This window comes from Hetaerina americana, unplaced genomic scaffold (genome assembly GCF_022747635.1).
Source record: "Hetaerina americana unplaced genomic scaffold, ioHetAmer1.1.p SCAF_2, whole genome shotgun sequence".
In the NCBI taxonomy this organism is placed as follows: domain Eukaryota; kingdom Metazoa; phylum Arthropoda; class Insecta; order Odonata; family Calopterygidae; genus Hetaerina; species Hetaerina americana.
In genome coordinates, this window is record NW_027286763.1 from 28911905 (window position 1) to 28937840 (window position 25936).

The 25936-nt window shown below is 33.7% G+C and overlaps 2 protein-coding genes across 3 annotated transcripts in view; both read left to right on the forward strand.

Annotated features, from left to right (window-relative positions):
* The window catches only part of LOC139688425 (Y+L amino acid transporter 2), a 215676-nt gene extending 208562 nt beyond the window's left edge, over window positions 1-7114 (forward strand). For both annotated transcript variants that reach the window (XM_071585996.1, XM_071585995.1), the window contains one exon: window positions 4-7114. In XM_071585996.1, coding sequence (XP_071442097.1) covers window positions 4-6 — 3 coding nt within the window. In that variant the 3' untranslated portion in view covers window positions 7-7114. The remainder of the gene's footprint in view (window positions 1-3) is intronic.
* Window positions 7115-12837: 5723 nt separating this feature from the next.
* The window catches only part of LOC139687482 (transducin beta-like protein 3), a 29093-nt gene continuing 15994 nt past the window's right edge, over window positions 12838-25936 (forward strand). Inside the window, exons 1-9 of the mRNA XM_071584663.1 lie at window positions 12838-12944; window positions 14058-14109; window positions 14204-14414; window positions 15320-15494; window positions 16958-17128; window positions 19482-19663; window positions 20155-20354; window positions 22748-22951; window positions 24242-24425. Coding sequence (XP_071440764.1) covers window positions 12916-12944; window positions 14058-14109; window positions 14204-14414; window positions 15320-15494; window positions 16958-17128; window positions 19482-19663; window positions 20155-20354; window positions 22748-22951; window positions 24242-24425 — 1408 coding nt within the window. The 5' untranslated portion in view covers window positions 12838-12915. The remainder of the gene's footprint in view (window positions 12945-14057; window positions 14110-14203; window positions 14415-15319; window positions 15495-16957; window positions 17129-19481; window positions 19664-20154; window positions 20355-22747; window positions 22952-24241; window positions 24426-25936) is intronic.

Sequence of the window (25936 nt, forward strand, 5' to 3'; positions counted from 1 at the left end):
CAGTAATAGTCACCAGATTTCTTCAGAAAATCATGGTTGTTGTCGCCAAAAAAGCTCCTGCCAAGGTGTAAACTTCAGGCTTGGTGCATATCTCAACTCAACATTCAGTACAGAGGAAATCATAAGTTTTTTACATTAATATTAAAGGAAAAAGGACTGATTGATTAAATTTGATGACTTGTTTATTAAAACAAATCATTTATTTTGTAAAAATCATTATAATTAGTTGTCCACAACCACAAAAATACTCGATTATCTAGAATATTTGAGTTATTATATTTTATTGTGATTTCGGTTGTGAATTGCAAAGTAAAAGCTAACATCTTTTATCTTATTTTATTGAGTTATTGTCATTAGACTGCTGTAAATGAGGAGGACCAGATCTTCAAAAGATTGCCATACACACAGTTTATCTTTGTCCTTTTCAAGATTTTAATATTATAATTATGCCAATGCCTTTTCCATGTCCTGCATACATAGTTTTTGAGTTAAGTGAAAATTGTTTTGGTGCTTACTTATATGATAGCTTATAATTATTTCCTTCCAATCAATTTGACCACCCCATTAAGGGGATTTTATGGGAAAAATCTCCCTTAATTTACGAAAAGATCGAAGAAAAACAACGGGACTCAGAGTCAAGAAAATAAATATTTTTTTGAAAAATTGCATTGTCTGCAAAATTGAACTTTGTAAATTAGCACATAGTTATTTCCTATGTAAGTTTGTATTTGAATTATTTATGTTATCTTAATGGGGACCATGTGGCAAGGAAATGACAGACACTTGGCTTCGTTCATTTCCGATATTATGAATTTTAGGGTGGAATTCATGAGAATACTGTTTTAGACATCCCAGGACCGATGACCTGTAATTTTGGAAATAGTAATATCAAGTTTTTATTATCAAAAATCCCTTTTTGATAAATAATTCTGTACAGTGATCATGTAATTAAAAGTAACCACCTATTTACGTATGCTATTTAATCTCATTCTTTCTCAAGCAAAATAAATGCTTTTTTTTTAAATTGTCCCTTGACACTACAGTTAGTTTCCACATCATTGCTTTTGAAAATAAATCATCAAATGTGGCATTACATATCATAGCGGAGGGAGGTAGTGGCACATGCACTCATGTTTACCAAGAGCAAAATTTTAAACCGCAGGTCTCCTTGAATAATACTGATGATCTTTATTAATGAAGAACTTACTGAGTGTCTATGCTATTGTGGCTTCACAAAGCTTAATAACCTGCAAATTCACTATTTTACCAGGGTGGCTACAGATAAGAATTAACCTGTAATGTAAATGACAGCCAATACTTAGAAATCAGGCGGCAATCATTACTTGCATCACTGAGAAAAGCACCTTCCTTACTCCTGATGTTGATGAGGATTAAAATGTGCCCAAATACACATGTGCCTCTTGTATTTTCTGTAATTTTATATATGTAGTCTTTTTATAAAGAAGCCGTCTCAAAGTCATGTGATTAGGCGAACACTTTAAAAGGTTGCTTCTAGATTTTCAATATGGAATTCAAAACAATATTTCATGGCATGAAATGTAAGGGCACGCATAGGGGAATTTGAGGCATGAAATCTTACTATCTCAGGCATAAAAAATTTCTTTGCGGGAATGATAGTGGGCTCAATCTTGCTGAATATGAACGCATATGAATAAAGGCAGAGGGCCCTAAGTTGAACAAATTACTCATTTTACAACCTTCAGTTTTATGGATTCTCACTTGCATGAGGTAAACATTTATCAAGTATTTTCTACTAGAGTTTTTCAAAATACTGTCATTCTGAATCATCTAAGGGAATTAAGTTCAGATATCTTAATAGCAAAAACTTAAATCATTAGTTTGATGCATCACCAATTCTTTGTCAGGAATATCATTATGTATTATGTTTAGGGATTCCATTATAGTGTTGGCATTTTAATGGGGTGATACTAAAGCCAATCCTTTGTATGTTTTTCTCACTCCTAATGTGTCTCCCCAGTCTGCCAGTAGATTACCTTACCCTAACTTATGGTTTTGGACTTGATGGGAAGACGTTGCCTTCTCATTTGGCTCATAAGGGTGTGGTAGTTACTAAAAGGGCCCCAGGTTCAAGTTCAAGTGATACCTCTTAAATAACATGGTGTTCTTCCTGGGTAAGCACAGGGAAAGGAGCTGGTCCACCTTCCCCAGAGTGCAAATCTCACATGCTACAGAGGGCTTAGTAAGAGATGAACTCTACCCTCTTCTTTCAAACTAACTTTTGAGGTGATCTCTATAGTTTTTTACCAACACATTCAAAAGCTACTCAGTTACAGATTAAAAATTCACTCGAACTAACACAAAGGGAAAGTGTAATTAGAAAATAGTACTGAAGACCTTGGCATATTTTAGAATTATTACGCAGCATGTCTATCACAATTGAAGTGATTGCAGGGTGGCAAGAACCTTTTCTGCCTCCTCCTTAGTTGAACACAAGTTATAAGGAGAAAAGGAAGTTCTATGGGTATCAATGATAAGACCATGATGAACATATGATCTTCTCTTGATGTCATATTAGTTTTTCTCAACATTGAGCATATTAATGGTATGTCCTGTCAACCCACTGTATCCGGTTGTAAATTTGTGTCTATTCATTCATTAACTTCTTAGCTTTGCTTAGCATTCACTTCCCTTTGTGGCTTCATCCATACCCTCAACCTAATTAACCCCGCTGATTTTGTGCTCCTAATGCAAGAGATGGGAAAAATGGAGAAAAAGTGAGAAAACCATATAACTTGGCCATTTGCAAATAAAATCAAGGAATGGCTATGATCAAGGTGGTGTTTGAAAAAAACCTAGAGAAGTCCAGGAAATTAATAGCTGGAAAAGTACTGTAGTCACCCTGTTTATTTTATTTTAACTTCAAATATTACATGAACACTTTGCTCACATTTTATTGTCTTTCATATAGTTGAGACCATTATTTGGTAAAAATTAAAATATTTTTAATGAATGAGCAATAGAGAAAAGTTTTTTTAGCATCCACTTAGCACAAATTCTAAGTGCTTAGGTGGAAAATGTCACAAAAAACAATGCAGCTAATTAAAATGTTTACATTTATCTAAGTTTCTATTCAGAGGAAATAAACAATTTCTTCTAATTGGGATATATATTGGCAAAAATAAATTAATTAAAAGGTCATTTTTCCATTAATAGATAGAGCAATGATGATCGAGGAACAAATATTTAATCGTGATTAAATTTTAAAGGAAATCCCCCATCATCAATAGATAAGTAAATTTCAGTTGCGAGAGTGTGTGTATTTATTTCTAAGCCAATTCACCCTTTTTCTGGTTTCTTAAAGCCATTTCAAAATGTTACACTGGGAAATCACGTGATATAAAAGAGAATTTTTTTAAATTTGTCATATTTTACTTAAAATGGATATAATCGAAGTGGAAAAATTAAACAAAAAAATTGTCATGATAAAATTCCAATTGAATTTTGCTCAATCTCATTTTAAATGTCCTGTTAATTTCATAATCATACAAATTATTCTGTGTATATTCACTGCTAGAACTTCAGTCACTATGTTTCTCTTGTATGCAATATGAAAGTAAATGGCTCTACAGGCATTCATGCATTTCTCATTGGACATGAAAGGTATGTGCCCTACCTTCTCTTATTTATCGATTACAGGATAGGTATTTGATGGCAATTACCTAATAATCATGTGAAGAAGCTATGTATCATAGTTGGGGAAAAAAGAATCAATGCTTTCCCTTTCTTTTCAGTGATGAAATTACTGCCATTTAACTTATTAAGAGTCCACGAAAAGGGTTATTTTAGATAAGGAATAGATTCTAAGTTTTTCTTTAATTTTTCATAAAATTTTGAATGCACTAGCATGAATTTCTTTTATGGTGGAAATACTGAATCACCAAATAGTTGATGAGGCCAACCGCAGCTTTTATTGAGATGATGTTTGAGCCATGGTTTAAGAATTTATTCATTGAATTGTTTGTGAAAAATTATGCATGAAATTTTTCCTTGAGAGTTTTTTTCTTACGGAAAAAGAACAATGGGTTGAGATTCAATGGCATCAATATCATATTTCAACTTAAGCAGTGCAATAATTTTCCAGCTTTGCAATTTTGCCTAAATATATCAGTATGGCAAGCTTTTGAGTTTTGTGATTACCTAGCATATTTTATATGAATGTAAAAAAAATATCAGATGGAAATCATGATTAGACTAAAAATCCATAAACCTATGCATGACTGTGCAGTAGGTGTTCCTCGATGTAACTGCAGAGATGTGTTTTTTCTCTACTTGTGTACTTATAGATTTCCTTGAATGTCTACAATAATCAGGTGGAGCATATTGCATCACAATGGATTTTCAGGTACATAGAGCCATTTTCCTTTTTTAAAAAGAGATTGAGGAGTTAACAGATGCTGTGGGAATTTTTATGGCCAACAGTATTTTATGCATTTATTCTTTTTCTAAAGATAAAGTATTTTTTTAATGCCAAAAGTTTTGCCAGCACCAACTCAGTTCCCAAGTAATCTAATTCTAGAGTAAACAAGTAGCATGACCTCAAACAAGTCTTCCTTGTAAATTTGAAGGAATAATATCCACATTTGTGATAAATGAGCAGAAAATGCTGTTACTTAATTCATCACTGATTTCAAATATGATTTTATCATCTGTCCACGTCAAGCCCATGAATTATAATAGAATTTACAAAAGGTGCTTTGATGCTGAGGTCTCATTTAGTAATAATAATTATTATCTGGTGATTGTTTTTCCAAATAATATTCATTTACCATCTCTAAATTAAGTAATATCTGAATTTCGGTTGACATTTACTGTAGGTCAAATTTCTTCACTGAAAAAACACAGCCACATTTTTTACTCTTACTGTATATATACTTTCATTCCTGTACTCTTAGTTTCTGGTTGCATCTGTTAGTTAATATGTAAACAAAGGAATATGACTTTATGCCATTGCAGTGAATCACCTGATGTGTCATGCATTTGCAATGGTATTATTAAATAAAAACAAAATTTGGATTTTTTATAAGTTCCAGTATCAGATTCCTTCACATGTGATCCTCAACATGTAGGTTGTGAGTTATCTCAATACTGTTATTTAACTATTTCTTAAATTAAATTCATCAACTCTGAATAAAATCCAATATCTACAACTGATTAAGAGATACAAGTTAGAATTTTAAACTTCAAATAAAATGTATAAGAATGGTGTGAGGTTAGCAATACATATAACAAATGTCAAAGTCTTCAAGAAACTGCAAAAATAATTTTTGCAGTCTGTGTTTTAATGTATAAAAATTCTGTTATGCCGTACATTCCAATGTTTGTTGTTGAAAATAATCCATGATTATGAAACATGGTTCTAGACTTATAGCACTGATATCTTGTAAAATACATATATCAACATGTGTGAAAAATTCTTAAATGATAAATGCATATTTAAAATTTGTTTAAAATTGACAAAAATTTTATGTTGACAATTTTAAATAAAATTTTAAAATTGACAATAATCAAAACATTGGTGATAAGTATTTACCTTGAATTTTCAAGATTTCAATAGTATAGGTACTTGGACTTGAGTACAATATGCTTGACTGGAAGTTCATATTCACCAAAGCTCAATAAAGCTTTTTATTCAGCCAAAAGCATTAATTTTAAAATATGTTGTGACCATGTTGCCTTGTACAGTGAATTTTATGTGGTAACTGGTTGTCACTAAAATTGTTAACATGCTTTACTGGGTTATGTTTTGAAATCATGCTATATGTGGAAGAGGTCAAGGATTTTGTAGTGATATGTGTATATAAGGTAAATGTTACCATTGAAATTAAGAAATGAGGTATCCTTATAATGCAGTGGAAAAAATTGCAAGTGAATGAGAATATCTATGGTTGCATGTGTGATAGGGAAAAATTCTGTGATTCTTTTTCTGCATGGATAGATTTTACCTATCTGCCATATTGTACATAATACATTTAGAATACTGTTCCTACATCGGAATTTGTTTTATTTTAGATTGGTGCATATTGTATTTTTAAGGGATATCCCCAATGCATCTGCTGATCAACACTTAGAGGATGCACTAGGGAATCATGAATTCTCAGACAATAACAGGCAAGTCCTACTACACTTGCATGGATTAGCCAGTTAGGTTTTTGAGACATGAAAGGCATATCCTATATGCATAAATTTCTCTTTTGTATAATCTATGCATTTCTATCCCTTTAATGTACTTTTGTTGTTAGCTTTGTCGAATTGCACGAAAAAGATTTTTGTTCAGAGCATTTAATTTTGACTTGGGCACAAGAAGTCGTTTTTACATCTGATGTTTGTGCTTATAGTATGCACATGTAAATAAATACCTAATGATATTTTTAAATTTCATATGTTTTGATCAGCATATAGCTATAGGCAAATTTTTTCACACACTACAGTTTCCTCTTGACTGATCTCATCTTGAGCATTTAGATATTTAATTTGCCAAAGGAGCAGTTTTCTTCTGTGTAACTAGCTTAGCCATCCTTTTCATGAAGTTCTTGAAAATTTACAATGCACATATATCCAAGTTAATTTTTTGTGATTTCGCTTGAGAGATTGATGATTTTGTCTTTAGTTCAAACAGGTTCATTCAAGCTCATATATTTTCACAAGGGTGGAAAATATTTGATAAAGAAATATGCATTGGTTATATTCTATTGTGCCAGGGTAATCGAGAGTAAGACAATAATACGTATTAATTTCAGAGAGTTGCCAATTTAGCTAAAACCCAGAAAAAATTAATCATTGCTGTGAATCTTTTGACTAGTTAGGTGTATGATAATGCTCCTGGAAATTTTGTCATTGCAATTTCAGGTATATGATTTCAAACTGCCATCTCTTCAAGTTATTATGTATATAAAAACATAAACTATGACTGCTGTGTAATTTGTAATATAAAGTAAAAGGTCATATTTTGTGGATTTGAATGCTGTTCTTAGTATATGTTTATAAAAAATGATATCTTCATGGCCATCAAAAGTGGCAAAATGTGTATAATATGCATGTAGTGTTAATAAGAAGTGTGATGGAATATTAAAGTGCTGAAGCAATTACTCTCCTGTTTCTCAACTCCATTTAAATCTACTTTTCATTAATCCCAAAAAAACTGTTTCCTGTAGTCAATGTAGTTCTTTCTTAATGTTTATAATTTCTACAGTGAAAATCATAAAATAATATAGAAATTAGGGTTCGCCATTGCTTTCATTGCTAGAATGGAATACATTTGACTATGGTGTTGTGGCTAGCAAAATATCATGTTTCTACCAAGCAATATGCTCAGCCTTTCTATTTTTATGAGTCTTGGAGTTGATGGACTGGGGCCATTTATCATTGTGACATAATGCAGTTATAAATACATAGTAATAATTAATGTGGTGTAAAGGAACTGAATCAGATATATGCTGTAGTTATGGGCTCTAATTTATGGAAATTAAGCTTACATATTCCAAAATAATAAAAACTGGCATTTCCTAATTCATAATCATCATGTATTAAGTGCCTGATGTTCTAGTACATCATACTTATGTAAACAGGCATTATATATCTGATGAACTGGCACTAAAACACAGTACAGTTATCCAATAAATCACGGTAAAAATCATTCTTTTTTAATACAAAATCAGATGTTGATTGCAAATGCACCGATATCTTCTGTGTTGATGACATTCTTCTTACTGCATCACTCTAGAGCACAGGCTAGCAATAAACATTCCTTAAGTACAGACAATGAGAAGCTCAAATGGCTCAGAGGGAGAAAATATTTCCCATTTGAATATTTCGAGATGGAAAACATGGCTGAATGAAGAAGAGGACAGAAATTAGGAGGAGAGGGTAATAATAGTTAACCTGCCTAAATGATAACACAGCCACCATCATCATGTTGGAATTATATGGATGAAATGAAAATCTAGGATGAGGATTGCACATGTGATGATCTGGAAGATTGACTTAGATCAGACTCATTTCACAAAAAGGCCTCCTACATGCTTCTTGCTATCAAGAATTGATTGACTTTTGAATGGCAAAATTTGTACCTCAATTTTATGATTATAATATGTGCCCAATTTTTTAATACAAGCGAAATGAAAAAGTTATGATAATCATGTATAATATGCACCCTGTTTTCAATTTTCCCACTTGCACAACCTTGCTCTTCCTAGTATAAGGCAATTGTGTTTTCCACTTACAGCTTATTGTTCATAACCCTGGGTTCATATAATTTCAACGTCTTCATGCATACATTTGTATTATGTGCAATTCTTACATAGCAAGGTGGGAAGTTATGGGATAGGCTAAAAGAAGTGGGTTATAGGAAAAAGTTTCGCTGCAATAATGCTGTATATCACTGTATTATGACGACTAAGATGGAGTTAAAGAACAACATTTTTTGGAATCAACTCAAGCCTTGAGATAATTTGGTGCCATGTATGATGTGAAGCATATGAATCATAAATGTGCTATTTGGACAATTCCTTCTTGTGCTGCCAAACCTATGAAAACCTGGCCCAGAGTCCACTCAACCCCCTGAGTTCACCTCTCCGTGTTTTAGTACATGAATGTTTATTTTCCAATCTCATTTGACATGATTAAAATAATTAAGCGCTTGTCTGATGATTAAATGAGATTTTTGAATTTTAATGATTTCTGATTTAATGATTTTTGTAAATGGAGAAATAATTGTAATAGAATGATAATTGTTTGGAGAACTTATATCACCACATTTGTGAATAGGAATGACCTTAAAAAACTTCAACTGATCAGGAAAATAACCAGATTGGAGACAAGAGTTAATGACAATGGCAAGAGGGTATGCTAACCAGTCAATTACAGATTCGATTGAACTATTTGAAAGCCCAAACATATCTTTACAATTAGAATTCTTGAACTTTTTCACTACTTTAATTATATCTATCTGAGAGACTTCTTTCCATCTAAATGTAGAATTGGTGGTGGGAGTATTACATAATATGTTATTAGCAGTGTTAGCTGAGGTTTGCTTAATATTATTTATATCAGCTATAATATTGTCAACCAAACAAATAAAGTAGTTATTAAAAGATTCAGAGTCTATTGGAACATCATCAGACTTTTTACTTAATCCTGTTTCTTTTTTTATGATAGTTCAGGCTGCTCTGCATTTGTTGGATGCACTATTAATGTAGCTAATATTGGCATGACATTTAGCCAATCTTAACTGAGGATAGTAGTCCTTCTTTTGGTTATTGTAGGCTTTTTTAAGATCATCACTACCACATAGCTTACACTGTTTATATAAGTTGAGTAAATTCCTTCTCTTATTCTCAAGGTCAACATTAAACCAATTGCTAATATGCTGCAAAATCTCCCTCCAAATTTTTTGAATGTAATTTTGTCAACCCATTTAATATTGTATCGGACATAAAAAATTTTTACAGTCCAACAGTAAGAATCTTTATGGTCTGTCTAATTCCCTCATCAAGGACATTATTTTGTTCATTGTGGAACAATTAGCTGTCTTACTCAACTTATGTTTTGAAATGGAAGATTTTTCAACTGCTCTAAAATATTCCAAAGCAGGACCTGTCTGTAAGAAAGGAGATGAATTAACTAACAAACTCCCCAGTTCCATAGTCCCTATTCTGGTAAAATTTTTGAAGCTCTAATGAGAGATCAAATATGTGATTTTTTAGTCAAATAATTTGTTTTCCAAATATCAGTATGGCTTTCAATCTGGGAAATATACAATTATGGCTGTAGAGTGCAAAGTTAATTATATCATTAATGCATTTGAAGAGAGGGAACCAGTATCTGTGACACTATGTGATCTTAGCAAGACTTTCGACTGTGTTAATTATTCAATATTACCATCGAAGCAGAAAAAGTTTGTTTCTTCATTGGAAAACTGTTAGCCACCCCATCTTCTTGAAAAAGAAATTTTGAACTGAGAAAGGTATAGGTAAGTAAAATTAATTTTAAAACACAGATTTTGGTGAATGAAGAAAATTAATCATACACTGAAACTAACTTTCAGATTGTGTATTATAACTTGAGCCCTTGAATAATAATACATAGTACATAAATAATATGTTTCCCTCACTGTTTATTCAATCTTCTTATCTAAAACAGATGGATTCTGTCTTCCTCCATGGCATACACTCTGTTTTCATAAGACTCATTAGCCCCATTTCTATATAATCAATTTTTAAATTGCACATTTCTACATGCCCTGAATCTCTTTGTGCTATTTTTATTGAGACTTTCATCTTATTTTTGCTTTTATCCTGTCTCTTATATTTGGTATCTTCTTTATCTATTAATAATAGCTTGTATTGATTCCAACCAACAGCAGTATTCAATTCAAAGGTTAGCTTGATCGGAGAGAGTAGAGTTCAATTTTTACAATCCTGTTATTGACCACATTTATAGCTCAAAATTAACAGATCAGGGTCAGAGGGAGTTCCTTTCTCTGTGACACCTGTAGTTTCCCATGAAGTGTTAATATTCAGAAAATCATACTGTTTGGGTGAAGTTGCAGGTTTGCAGAGTTTCTCTTGGATTTGACCCAAAGCCCTACAGTCAGAACACTACCCTCTAGGCAACCACACTGCTTTAACTACACTATCGATCCTTCCCGAAACCTCTGTTTCCTAACATCTCAGTAACATTTCTCTTCTTTTTTTACCAGGATACCTGTTTTTGTTCCATCTTTTAATGCTAATTAGATGATAGTTTGATGCTTCCTGTATGTAGTTTATCTTGGACAGCCTAGAAATGAAAATTTAAAGAAAAGAATTTCCATTCATCTAGATTAATTATTTCAAAATTGCTTGCATAAAAAAGATATGACTTTGTTAAATACAAAACAAAATAGCCGTAGAAAAGCTTTTTTCATGTGTATTACGATATGCAATAGTGTACATGCATATTTGATATCATTACCTAATTTCTATCTTTATACCGAGGGTTTGCCCTGCTGACAAATGGAGAAGACTTGTGTACATAAGAAGTGACGGCCCAAAAAATAATAGATCAGAAAATGATTATTAGGGATTATATGACTTTATAATATGGTGCAGCGATTAATCTTCATTGTGACATATTCGAAGGGTGTTACATTTTGCTGAAAATTAGTCACCTCATTCAAAAAAGTTATTTTCCATTCAAGAGAGAGCTGTTTAGGCAATATTCGGAGTAGGCACTATACTGATCAGCCATTTAGATCAAACATTATTTAAATCTCAGGAAATCCTACCTCAGTTACATGCTTGTACATCTTCACTGTTCAAATTTAGTTGGATTAAATAACATTAAATTAGAGACTAAAGATAGACTATGACACCCATCATAATGGTAGGGTACATAGAGAGGATTAAAGACAGAGCACCTATCAAAAAGGCGTATTTAATGCAGCATGAAAATTTTATAATTGGCTCCTGCTCTCCATGAAATCTGCTACTACAGCCAACATTATAAAAAAAAACATCCTTCCTCCTGGAAAAAACTTCTGTGATCTAAAAGCACTATTTTGCCTAACCAGACCTCTGGTATATTTTCCTATTGTGGTATACCATATATGTGAATTTTAATGTTGTATTTTTTCATTTTTGTACACTATTTAACTACATATGCTCTGCTTTACATGTATGCCAAAGCTCAGACCTGAGAAGAAATTAAAGATTACTATCATTATCAAAAAGCCCATGGCTCAAAGGCTTATTTTCTTACGATTACATGCTTTGAACACAGAAAAATGATAATTATGAGGGAATTATAATGATTGTATTCATTCGGTAGTCAATGAAAAATCAGCCCTTCTTGGAGGTGGTGTGGTAACACACACCTGCTGCCCCGAGGTTGTATATTTCATTTTCATCTATAGGTTGGTTTTCCTCCACAATTACTGTATCGCAAAAATTTTGCCCTGTAATTATTCTGTTATGTGGACTTTATGTAAATAAAGTATGTTTCATGAAGAGTTTTCTTTTCTCATGCCAGTAATGCAGGTAGCATGGTAGACTAGTAATAAAAGGAACTGGGAGCTAAAGTTTAAAAAAGAGCTGTTAGAGACCAACAAAAACAGGGATCTGGATTCAAATGTGGGCGATGCTTATCAACTGAAGCAAATCTTATGTGATCATGCAAATATAATTTGCGTCTAAGGAACTGGAGACAGAATGGAGATTACAATGGCTCGACTGCCCCTCCCAGAAATGTGAATTAAACATTCAATAGGAATTATTGGTAGTCCAAAATAATTTATTCTGTCGCATATCAAGTGGTTCTCTGGATAGTAGTTTATGACCCAGGGGACGTCTCAGTGAAAAATTAATTATGATAAGATTCGGACTACCAAGAAGAAGACTAAGAAGATAGACCATGAGATAAAATTTTGTGAAGAGAAAGCTCAAATAATAGAAATTATCCTAAAGATATATCTTATCTTAGTTTTGTAGTCCTATGCCAGTTATGTATGTTCATAGCACCTTAATGCTTATATATGTGCAAACTTTAATAGATGCCTACCGTATTAATTTATTAGCCACCAACATGAATATACAAAAATGAAACAAAAAGCATGACTTTTTTAGCATTGAGTGCTTTTTTTAAATCTGTGGAAAGTATAATGAAATCCGTGAACGTATTCCCTTAAATTCGTCAGATTTCAAAGACTATCTGCTTGAAATCCGGGCCGAGCGAAGAGTCGAGTTATGATTCGAGAGATCGGATGGATCGGCAACCTTCAGAAAAGTCGATCGATTGCTATTTCAAATGTGGTGTGGGGGAAATTATGCCATGTGTAATGAGCGCACGTGTTGTTGTGTAAATGTTTTTTTTGTTGATTTAGGGCTGGAATAGACGGAAATGGAAGTTTCAAGCAAATGCAAAGAAGCGTGAGTAATTATTATAATGGTTTCATGTAGCCTTTAACCAATAAATGTTGAAATTTTGATTATTTTCCTGACTTCATTTGAACATTTTGGATTCACGGGGTATTACTTGTCGTAGTGAGTTACGTTGGTGCAGGCCAGTAGGCGTGACATATAATAAATTTAAATAAGATTCATTATTACCAACGTATATTTCTTCAACGACACACTTGTACCATTTTGTCACACCATTGGGATATTGAATGTCTTTTAAACCTAAGCCCAGCCTTCAGGTGGTTATATTTGCTCTTAACTGCGTGAGAACGTAACTGAATACTTAATTTTAGGATGAATTGGTAGTCGTGTAAAAAATGACGTGTGTGGGAAAGTGCTTTAAAATTTTGCTTCTAAAATAAAAAAAGAGCTATTTTATATTCATCTGGTTTGAGGCACTATAAAATTTTGGGTTGATTTTGGTCCCCACGTTCTATTTGGCTGTTTTAGAGAATTTAGTGTTCAATGTAGAATTCTTGCTATGGTGAGCAAGTTTACAAGAAAGTGGGACAAGCAATTTGTTTTTTTGTGGATATCGTGTCGTTTTTTGGTTCAGTGCCTAATAAACAATAGAGGTCTTTAGACTCACTTGATGTCATCGCCACTTTAAGGAATTATTATTCACTAAAAGTACTCCGCTCACTACAGTATCGAATACAATCTGCTAATGGCCTTCCTGAGTTGCTGGTGTAAAATTCTTGAGTGTTTGAATTTTTTAAAGGTGCTTCAAATAGAGAAATGCAAACAAAATTGGAGCCAATAAGTCCATTTTCACTCTTTCATCTGGGAAATGGTCATAATTCATAGTGGACCCACATCACAAAAACCAATGGCAATATATTAAGTAACGATTTCAATCCAGATGTCACTTTAGACGTTCATCTGTATACTGTCTATTCCTAAATTTCTAGACGAACGTGATGGATAAAGTTGACCAAATACAAAAGAATTACACATGATATGACAATCTAAAAACCTCACTGCACAGTAACTTATAATTGATGTTCCATAATGCCCTCCAAAGTTATGGAAGTGGCAATTTATCAGGAGTGATTCCTTGATTTTGCCTTAATCTCTTTCAAGGTATGACATTCAAGAGAGGCATGGAGCTTTTTTCACTGGGGGCCAAGTTGAAGTGAGTTCTTAGTGTAATTTTTTTAGCTTTAATCCGTGCAGGTTTTATTTCACTACTACATTGTTTTCTAAGTTTATTTACTAAATATTTTCAGTGGACAAGTGATGGGAAGCATCTTTTGTGCCAATGTGATGAGACTGTACATGTCCTTGACATTGATCAGGGAAAAGTGGTGAAAACCCTTGGGAAGAGTGCTACAGAAGAGAATGCAGAAGACCAAATTACCACTTTCACTTTGAGTAGAAGTAATCAATTCATTGTTACTGCACATAAAACTGGCCTCTTTCGATTGTGGAAATGGCAAGGTAGGAAAGTTCAGACTAATTTTCTTTGCAAATGGGTTTTACCTGTGTGTGGGTTTTATTTGTGGGTTTCCTAAGGGAAAGAATGTATATAATTTATTTTTCAAACTATTAAATATATTGTTTATTCTTGTAAAAACTAATTTTTGATTGCTCATTCAAAGCCAACAGCATTCAAATTGAAAAATGAATGATGTGCAAAAATCAAATTCCAATGCTGTTGGCATATTTTCTCCAAATCTTAGGCATGTGTCCGCCATCTCTCCAACTACTGTAGTTTGGGCCCTGAATTTAATATCCTGAGAGTTAAATAGCATGTATATAAACAAAGAATGTTGATTGGTGCAGCCACTTTCTTCAGGGGAAGGAAAGAGAAGACTCTCTCTTCCACCTGAGAAGATGGATACACCACCAAAACTTACGATTCCCAAATGAGTTTATTTTTTTATGTGCTTTATGTGTGCCATGCCTGTGGAATCCAATCGTTATATATTGCTAAAATATTCAAAACTAACAATGAATTGGCTACCTTTTATATTTTGCATTTACAGCTAATGCATTTGTTGTAAAATTATTGAATAAAGAATGTTTGGTTAAGTGCCAAGCTGTTGGTAGTGAATTCTCAGGCCAGTTTCTATAGTAATATCTTTGAGATGGCGATTGAATTTTTTTGTGTGCAATTTTTGGATTTTTTAATATTCTTTTCTTATGTACTTCTATAATCTATTTCTCTTGGTCTGGTGACTGGTGAATTTATGTATCGTTGGCCTTTTTGTTTACTCTGATGCTCTCCTTCATTGTTTATATCCACTACTTGAAATAATAAATACATGCATCATTGTCAAAAACTACATGAACATAGTTAAAATTTATTTTCTTCCTAAAATATTTGCAATGATTACTTAAAGATGAAGCTGTGCTCAAGCTTTGGAAGTCAGTCCACAAGGGTCCTGTGGCCAGATTGGCATTTGGCCCTGATGACTCTGTTCTTGCCAGTGGGGGTACTGATGGATGCGTTCGTGTTTGGGATCTGGAACGTCAGTCTTGCACGCACAGCCTCAAAGGGCTGAATGGGGTCACCAGGTGAGCTAAATATCCTGATGATCACTCAGCTACTAATTTTCTCTTAGAAGAAGGAAAAAAAAATGTGTTTCATGCAGCGATTAAACACTTCTATTAAAAAGCCTTAATGTCAAAAGAGAGCAAAGCCACGATGGAGGAAGTTTATGGCACATCTGCTCCAGTGTTTGTGACTATTACGATTGGGTAAGTGAGTTTAAATGTGGTTGTACGTCCACAAATAACGAACATCGTTCAGGATGTTAGAAAGGTATAGGAACATAGACATAGGGATGCAGAGACAAAGGAACAGTTAAAACAGTGGCTTTATGGGTTTATAGTAATACTGCTTTGAGGACGGCGGAGACAGTGAAATGGGCTGAATAGGTGATAGCCATGGTTTTTTGGGATGCACATGGAAACATCTACATTGATTGCTTGCAAAAAGGGCAAACATTGAATGTTAAGTATTATGCATTGTTATTGCACGAGTTGGGTGAAGAAATCCAGAAAAAAGTCCTCATTTGGCAATGATAGAAATCTCTTTGATCAAGACAATGGATGGGTGCACACCACAGTTTTGACTGAGAAAATTGTGGAATTATAGTTTTAATTGTTACAACATTCACCATATTTACCAGATTCGACCTCCAATGAATTTTATTCCCAAACTTGAAAAAATGACCCTGTAGATAACAATTTAAACATTTAACGAGGAGGTAATTGCCAACATCGGTGCATTTGGAGGGCCCTCCGAAATCTTACTTTTAGGGTGGATTTATAAAGTTGGAGAAGCACTTGGAAAATTGTATCAGACTCAAAGGAGATAATGTTGAAAAATATAAAAAAATCCACCCAAAATAATATCTTTTTCTCAGGGCTTATTGAACAACCCACTTATCATTTCATGTACAACTTCATTCTTTGATCATTAATTGAAGAACACCATGTGTATTTCCACTGTTCTTTATTTACGTACAACTAGTTTCAACGCTCCGGCATCATTGTATTTAAATAAAGAACAGTGGAAATATACATTGTGTACTTCATTTAATGAACATGAACTTCCACAAAGTTGAGCCTGGAACAATTTAATGCAATTCATTCTTTGATATTGGTTTTATGGAAACTTAATGTGTTGACTTGACCTTGATAGACCTAAAATAAATAGCTTTTAACTCGTCCAATAATTTAATTAGAAAACAGAACATAAATTGCTTATCATTTTATTTGCAAGCTTCTAGGTTGACAAACTCTCTGAATATTTTTAAATAAGGAATAACATCATTGGCTTAAAACTTGAAAATCAGCATTACTTAGGTAAGATAGTAGGATGAAGCCTCAAGAACTAAATCAGGCAAGCGACACTTGTTAATTTATTGATAAGTCTTTTTGTAATTTAAGTTTGATTAGGTTAGATTAACATTATTAATTAAAATATATTCACATTAACTAAATAATGTGATTATATTTTTCTGATTTTTCAGTGTTCTTAAATTTCATCCAAATGCAGAAGAAGGCATTATTTTTGCAGCAGCTGATGATGCAGTGATAATGGCATGGAAATTCAGTTTGAGCCAGCCTGTATTTATTCTCAAGGGACACTTCAGTGCCATTACAGCCTTGGAGTTTGACAGTGGTAACAACTACTTGATTAGGTAAGGGAAAGTGATAATACCTTAATTCCTAATGGTTTCAAGGTGGTGCAGTTTTTCTTGATATTAATTTTATTTTACTGTTTGCATATATGGTATTGTCTAGCAGTCTTCTTTGTTCATGCTCAAATATTAATTTTTCTCTGTTCTCTATTGACATAATTTGGTTAATTGTTTTGGTTCACAAGTAAGAAGGAATTTTAGCTCGGAAAACCATGACAAAATCTCAGGGGAAGCATAATTAATGATTATGGCAATGCAAGGAACGATGGCACCAATTCTCAAGATGGGACATCTCTATACATTTTGGACATTAAAATATGGAACGCAAAAAATAATTTCATGTTCTGTTTGAAGAGAACTTTACATTTAAGTTTTACAAACTCAAAGGAATTAATTAATTAGTATACAGAGAGAGGTCATCTTTTGCGTGGGTACATTCTTGATAATGCAGAAAAAGGGAAGTAATTGTTGAAATGGGAAATGTAAGGTTTGGTTTTAATCCAGGCAATTTTCTACTCAGGTGTTTTTATTGTAATTTTGTGCAGTTAGATGAAATCATTGTAACTAAAAAATTTTTTAATACAAGCACAACCCTTAATTTTTGTTCCACTTTCTTCTTCTCAACAGCCTGTCTTATTAGAGGCTTTAGTTGTAGGCTTTTCCATCCTTCCTTAGCCTCAGAAAATACTTTTTTAGTTTGTTGCAGAGTTTAGAATTTGAAAATTAAGAATCTATCTTAATGAATTTTTATTTAGCATATAATAGAATAATTCAGTAACTTTATCCAACATTTAGGGTGTATTTGTTCAGTAAATTGCAGTACTTATCTAGGAAAATTGCAATTTTCCCCCCAACACTGCACTTTGTTGCAACAGTTAATAAAATTCCCTGCTCTTTTCTGCACAAAAATGCTAACTTGGCATGCCCATTTTAAGAAATAATAAAATTTTCTAATTATGTGAATGTCAGGATCTTGGTTATGGTTTGTGGGTAGCCAGTGATGAAGGTGATGGTACAAGTTGCATGTTTTTGTGCTCTTTTCATATTGGTTCATCCGGGTGGATGACAGTTTCATGGACATTCCAATCAGTTTCTGGACAGTTCGTGTGTCGGTTTGTGTCTTTGTAGGCAAAAGTAAGAAATTTAGGCATGTTCAGTGGGTGAAGAATGTGCAGAAAATAGCAGTGGGAATTCTAACATTTCCTTTTGTAAAAATCCACTGTAGATCTATTTTGCTGGTCTATTGTTTATTTTATATGCTGGCCTTCTGTTTTAGTTATTCACTTGAAAAAAAGGCAAAGACATAACGAGACATGATGCTTTATCAGACTAAGGGCATGGAGTTCTGAAAAACTTAAATAGAGGGCATCAGTACTCAAAAACTCATTTCATGATAGATGACTAAAAAATGTACTTTATGAGTACAAAGTGTTCTTTGGACCAAAAGCATGCAAGGAAGTCTTCACTGTCAGTCAAAGCAATGTTGGACTGGAAGTGATTAAAATATTTCTTGGTTTAGAAGCCTTTAAAATCTTTGTCTTGTTAACTTGCATACACTAGGATGTTATTGACACTCTTGGCTTTGATTCTGCCTCCGAGGAGTTTTTTAAATCGTATATCAATTGCAATTTAGTTTCAGTGAGTAAAACGTAGATGGTGTGGTTGGTGGTGGAACATTCAGCTACTCACTCAGAGGCCTGGGTTCAAATCCAGGAAACTACTTTGTGCACCCAAAGTTACACCTAAGTTGGGTAATAGGATAATTGCTAGTGGCATAGTTAAGAGAGAGATAGCTCCCTAAACCCTACCTAGGTGCAATTTTCACATTCCATAAGCTGATGAGTCAGCCTTTGGAATGTGAAAAACACCAACTCAGTCAGCTAACCAACTTTTCAGTTGACTCTTACATGTGGTAATTAACTGTGTGCTATCTGCTGCAAAGCTTGTGATAGTTTTGTAACCAGAGCTGCCAAAATGAAATTAATGTATCAGCTATTATCATAAAATAAAATGTATCAAGAACCAAACTGATTTTCTCCCTAGTAAAATGGTGGATGAATAAGTCATACATTTGCATTAACAACTTGCTTAACCTTGTGTAGTTTTGTTATATACTTTTAAGTACTTCCCTTGTGAACTCTCTCATTACTCCCAGTGGTGATCACAACTCACCTCCAGGCTCACCATTTTTTGTCTCAACTTCCCCTCATATCCTAAAAGTTTCCAGAAATAAGCGTGAAGTTATTTATATAACTTCTAGACTAAACCTTTTTTTTTCAGCTTTTTCCGTTGACGATGGATCTATGAAAATTAATATTTGATTATTATATTATAATATAAAATTCTTTTTCAGTGCAGGGAGAGACAAGGTTCTCATTGTCTGGGATTTAACCAATAATGGTGCTGTTGTAAGGACTGTCCCCACCTTTGAGAGTATTGAGAGCATGGTCTCTGTCCCAAAAGCTCACAAGCTCCCATGCCTCAAGTCTAAAGATGTTGGGAAAAGTCTTTGTGTGGCTACAGCTGGAGAAAATGGTATATCCTTTTTATTTTTATTTAATTATGATATTTTGTGGGCAATAGGGATTAAGTTTAATATTCTTATTAATGGTTGTACAATTATTTCATAATGTAACTATAGTATTCATTAGTAGAGCCTTAAACTTATTAGTGAAGGATCCCTGGTATTTTACATGGTGAATTTCTGTGCACAATTACATTCATACAAGACAGACTTGTGCATTAATGAAAATTAGATTTGAGTAAATAAACATGTTCGCAATTATTACTATGTTTGATCCCTGTCTATATCTTGATTGTTGCTACTGTCCTCAAATGCATTCCTCACATCTGAACTGTAAAGCTCCAATTTCTTTGACTTAACTGCCTCGTCTCTGTGTGTAGCAAGCCAAACTAAAGTCCACTTCTTTTATGAGTATGTTGGTATTATTTCATTCAAAAATTGTGTCCTATTTTGTTTGAAATTTTATTTACTACATTGATGTTAATATCTATTAATGTTGCAGGTGTAATTCGATTTTGGCAAGTTGAAAAAGGAAGGGAAGTGTTTGCTCAGAGTAATTCCCTCGTAAATAAGGCTGCAGAGGAAGGTGGTCTTGCCATCACTCATGTGCTGTTCAATGAACACGAATCTGCATTTGCGGTAGTCAGTGCAGACCACAATATAATTATTCATGATCTCAATTCATTTGAGTGTAAGAAACAGGTAAGTTAGTTGGTTTCAGGTAGTAGCTTCTACTAATCTTCTACTAATAACATTACTAGTCTTCAGCTAATGTGGCTTCTCATGTCCAATAGTTCATGGACTAAATTATGTACACATTCACTCTAAATGCCTACATTAGCTAGCAGTCTCTTGCACCTCCATCTGTCTATCATCTTTCAGCATATCATACATTTTTTCAGTGATGTCTGGAGTAGTGGCTTCGAGGGTGTTCATAGTATTCAGCATCACTTGTGCATTTGCATATGGACACTACGAAAACTTTGAAACCATTTATTAACCATTCTAATCAAAGATGGAGGTTTGCCATAATGTTCATCAAATTTCCCTTTTCTCCTGAGGTGATTTGCCTTTCATGTAATAATGTTGGATCAGCTCTAAAAATTCTCTTTCATCCATTTTTTTAAATCACCTGGCTTGCTCAATTTTAGTTTAAGCTTAACACAGGGTAATATACAGATCTGGCTGAAGTTTTTGGTGTGTATTACTTCAAGGGATGCTACAAACTGAAGAAAACTTTGATATGTCCCAGTGGTGCAAATTTATTGGATTTAAATGGGAACTACCCTCATGTAGTAACACATTAGTGGATTCTTTCTCCAACTATTAGCCTCCTTTTTAAAATATTCTACTGAACATTTGAGTATTCATTTGAACTACAATTCAAATTAACTATGTGAAGATGATCCAAACTTAGGAACAGAGTTCAAATCCGTCTACAATTTGGAAAATACAGTCACAGTTATGAAGTATGGTGTAAATGTAATTGCTTATCCAATGCATAAGGAGTTAATTATGCATTAAATCTCATATGAAGCTCTGCACAAAAATGTTGGGAATCATAATCTGAAATAAAAGATAGGGTGACTGGGGCGCTGGGACAGTGAAACTTCGCAAAATAACTGCACCTTTATTCTATGTACTTGTACATATATCACTATATACAGGAATTGATGGTATAGTATCATGGCGGCCAAGTTATTAAATGAAAAATGAAAACAAAGTGGAGTTGGCATAATTGTGCGCAAATAAATTTTCTATAAATACGTTTTAAACAGCTTTTGAGTGTCTGCTTACCTTCACAATTTAAACCTCGGGGTGCATGTAAAGAATGAAAAAATTACCGAAATTTTTTTTCCCATTTGATCAAACAATTAAGATGATGTCATTTTGATCTATTTAATTCTAATATTAAGATAAATTAACTCCATATCGTCTATTCAATTGCCATTGATACTGTGATTTATTTCTCATTTTATGAAATAGATGCTTGAAATGGAGACAATATGATTATTTACCAAAATAATTGTAATTATGATTACTATTAACCTCATATTACAGTTACTTGAAAGCTGCAAATGTTGGAATTGTTTGTATTTTTATGGCCTTATGAAAATATATTGGAAAAATGATTGCATTTGCCCACCTTTTTTTCACAAGTGATAATGAAATAAAGCGATTTGTTCTAAATGTACATTTAATGTGTAAATTCATAGGTTGTAATCCTTAATTTTTCCATTGTTTATCCAGTGTTTTTTCATTCTCAAAACAGTTTATCTCTCTAAGTATGGCAACCATAGATACATTTAGAAATATGGTTTCTGTTTACATCAGTTTATGCCTTTCACTGTGCTCTTTCATGTCATTCATCACAACTATATTCATTCAGATTTTTACCATTAAAGAAATATACAGATACAGGTATGGCATATTCATTAACTATTGAGAATAATACAAAATAGTCAGGTCATGGATGGTTGTGGATTTGGTACAGAAAACTGCATGTTGATTATGTGTTCACCATTTTTACTAGCATATTCCTGTGTCATCTGTTGACCGTAATTCCAGATTCCTTTCCTGGTTAAAATGAACTAAAACTTTTAGCCTTTTCTTGGATATTGACCTTTAGAAGTGCTATTTCCATGATATTTATATCTTTGAATTAATTATGTTTAAATTTCCTCTTTATTGCTGTTCTCCTAGAGGGATTTATAACACCATTTTCATTAAACTTAATTTAGTGTGCACTAGTGACTGATTTATTTAGGACTTTATTCTGTATTGCCCATAATGCGATAAATGTATATTAAAACCAAAATATATTCAAGAGATAAGAGTTTTAAAGTGTATATATCTTGATGTCAGTAACATGGATTAGAAACTCTCAGAAACCCTTTACAAATGTGTAAGTGTAATAGTAAATATTTCTCAATTTTAGCACTCTGAGAAACCTTAACTATTGTTTTATGTAATGTAAATTTCCTTGAGCTTTTACTTTGTAAAAAGGACTTTTAATGTTAAATGTCTTAATTTTTAAGTGAAGCATAATTTTTTAATACTTTTTAAAGTAGTGATCTTTGTTTTATTTTTTTAAGTTTGTAGGTTTCAGTGATGAGGTGTTGGATGTGGTGTTTTTAGGGAAATGTGAAACTCATCTGGCTGTAGCTACAAACAGCAGGGACATAAAAGTGTACAATATCTCAAACTTTGGTTGTCAGTTGCTTAAAGGCCATTCTGATTTAGTACTCACGCTGAGCACAGCATTAGCCGACCCTCATCTCCTTGCTTCTGGTGGAAAGGTAAGGACTGACGATAGTTTTTAACTAGTTGGCTTTTGATTAAGCAGTTTGCTTTAGGTGTTTATTTCTAAATTTGTATTTTATCTCAGACAAGCTTACAGCCAATCAATTATAAAGTTGTTCCTTATGGTTATAAGTGCACTATATAGGTATAGCCATGCAAACTATGTACTGAATTCTCCTACTACTGGAAGCATCATTTTTCACTATCTTTTTAATGGACAGCCTCATAATATGATTAACCTATTATTTTTTAAATATGGAGTCCATTTCATCCAAACTGTGGGCAATAATTTTAGTCAGTGAGAAATTAAAATAATTGTAACCATGTAGAAGTACCAGGGAACAAGAGTGCATATTTCCTTGCTATTAAAGCCCTATGGAAATCTGTAGTTGATTTCCCACTATTACCTTTGGAAAATATGAAATGCATGCTTATGAACACTATGTTAAACCAGTGGAGTGCTACGTGTTGAGCTCTTTGAGGGAATAAGTTTTGTATACAATGTATTTTCTAACCTCTCCCAACAAAACACACAACCAGACATGGGTCACTATGGGAATCGAGATGGTGCGGGGGCTAACATACTGGCTTCCCGCCCTGAGGGCGAGGGTTCAAATCCCGGCGGTGTTGAATATTTTTCAGAGGTATCTCGATCCCTACTTGAGGTGCTTTGTGGAGGGCACTTTGAGTAAGTACGCCATCCGTCGGATGGGACGTTAAACTGCGGACCCCTTGGCGCCTTTCGTAAAGAGTAGGCTAATGCCGACGCCGGGTTTCTCTCCACCCTTCATCCTTTCCTGTCCATCCCCTATGGCGCAAATGACCTTAGCTGTTGGTCGCCTCCCCTAAAAACTACTACATGGGTCACTACAGTAAATCCCTCTTCAATTCTGCATACTTCCTTTCTCTCTTCATATCCACTAGTATTTTATTCTCATACATTCTGATAATTGCTTATTAAATTTATCAGCTATACTCATAATTTTACATTCTTAATATGCCTAAAATGCTTATTTCAAATTCATCAATGAACAATTAATCTAAATTGCATTTATGTCTTTAACTTGAAGACAATATCACAAATATTTAGTTCCATTAATGAGTTTTTTGAGATATTTTCATATTACCTATTTTTCTGAACAGATATAACCTGATTATGTTATTATGAAAAAGGAGTCACTTTAATATTTCCAATTTCTTCAATTTTGATGTTTGAAAGTAAATTTTGGATAATAAATTTTCATGTATGTTGTGATTCAATTGTTTGATGAAATGAATGATTCCAGGACAACTCGGTGAGATTATGGAGGCTGAACCCAGAGAGTGGTGTGGTGACAGCAGTTGCTATGGGTTGCCTTCACTCTGCTTCTGTCGGCTCTGTGGCTTTCAGCTGTCTATCTACATCATTCCTCACATCTGCCAGTGAAGACACCTGCCTGAAAATTTGGAGGCTTCCATTGACCCAATTAGGTAAGGACATTGATCAAATACACCGTTCAGCAGCCTTTAATGAAGGAAAGAGTCAATGGTGTTGCCTTTTCTTTGAGAGAATTTAGGAATAGAGAAATTACTAGGTGAATCATATTTGCCTTAGTTCTTCCTAGTATCCTAATGCAATGAGAGGTACCCTACAGAGTGTTTCATTTGATGTTTTTTTCATTGCATTTCTACCTGTGACTGAATTTTGAAATCGTATGAACTACATAAAGTTAGTTGATAGATGCAGCTTTACATGGGAAGCCCCAGAAGTACCCAGCCTGACCTAGAAATAGCGATAGTTGTTTAAAAAATATCCCCGTATTATCCCTAAAAGTATGCAATCTATAAAGCATATGTCTCAAGTTTGAAGGCTCTACGTTGTTAAGTATTTGTTTGGCAGCCATCAATAGAAAACGATTTCAGTGAATTTGTGAAAATGGAGAAAATTGGTCATCAGTATGTGATACAATACTTTTATTTGAAATGCCTCAGTCCAACCAATGTAAACGCTCAACTGGATTTTACTCTGGGTGAGTCTGCTCCTTCATTTACAACAGTAAAATATTGGGCAGCAGAGTTTAAGCGAGGGCGTACGAGCTGTCAAGACAAGCATCGCATTGATTGACCAAATGAGGTGACGACTCCAGAAACAGTGAAGAAAATCCACAAAGTGATACTGGATGATCATCGACTGATAGTGCTAGCAGACATAGTTGGCATTTCAAAAAGTGCTGCATTAACTGAAAATTTGGACATAAGAAAGGTGTGTGTAAGATGGAAGCTGCGTTTGCTCACATTCCAGCAAAACCAGTGTTGTGAAGATGTTTCAATTGAGTGTTTATCAAAGTTTCACAGCAGCAAAGCAGAATTTTCATGTCGTTTCATAGATCTGGATGAAACATGGGTCCATTGCCTGAGACTAAAGAATGATGAAACCAAGGATTCAAAAGGGAGAAACGGCTCCCAAGAAGGCGAAGAACCCTTTTCATCCGCAGGCAATGTCATGGCGTCGGTTTTTTTGGGATGCGCAAGGGATAATTTTCATTGACTATCTTGAAGAAGGAAAAACTATCTACGGCGAGTATTATGTGAACTTATTGCAATGTTTGAACAAAGAAATCAAGCATAAGCAGTTGCATTTGGCTAAGAAGAAAGTGTTGTTTCATCAAGACAATGCATCAGCTCACACATCCGTTATTGCAATGGTCAAAATTCATGAATTAAAGTTTGAATTACTACCTCATGCACCCTATGGACCAGATTTAGCCCCCTCGGATTATTTTTTGTTCGTAAACTTGAAAAAATGGCTCGGTGGTCAAAGATTTTCCAACCGTGAAGAAGTGATGTCTGCAGTTAATGGCTATTTTGAGGATTAAGACAGGTCTTATTATAGAAAAGGTATCAAACGATTGAACATTACTTGGAAAAGTGTGTGGATCTGAAAGGAGATTGTTTTAAAAACTTTTTCCGAAGTTTTTGTGTATTCTTTGTTGGGTCGGGTA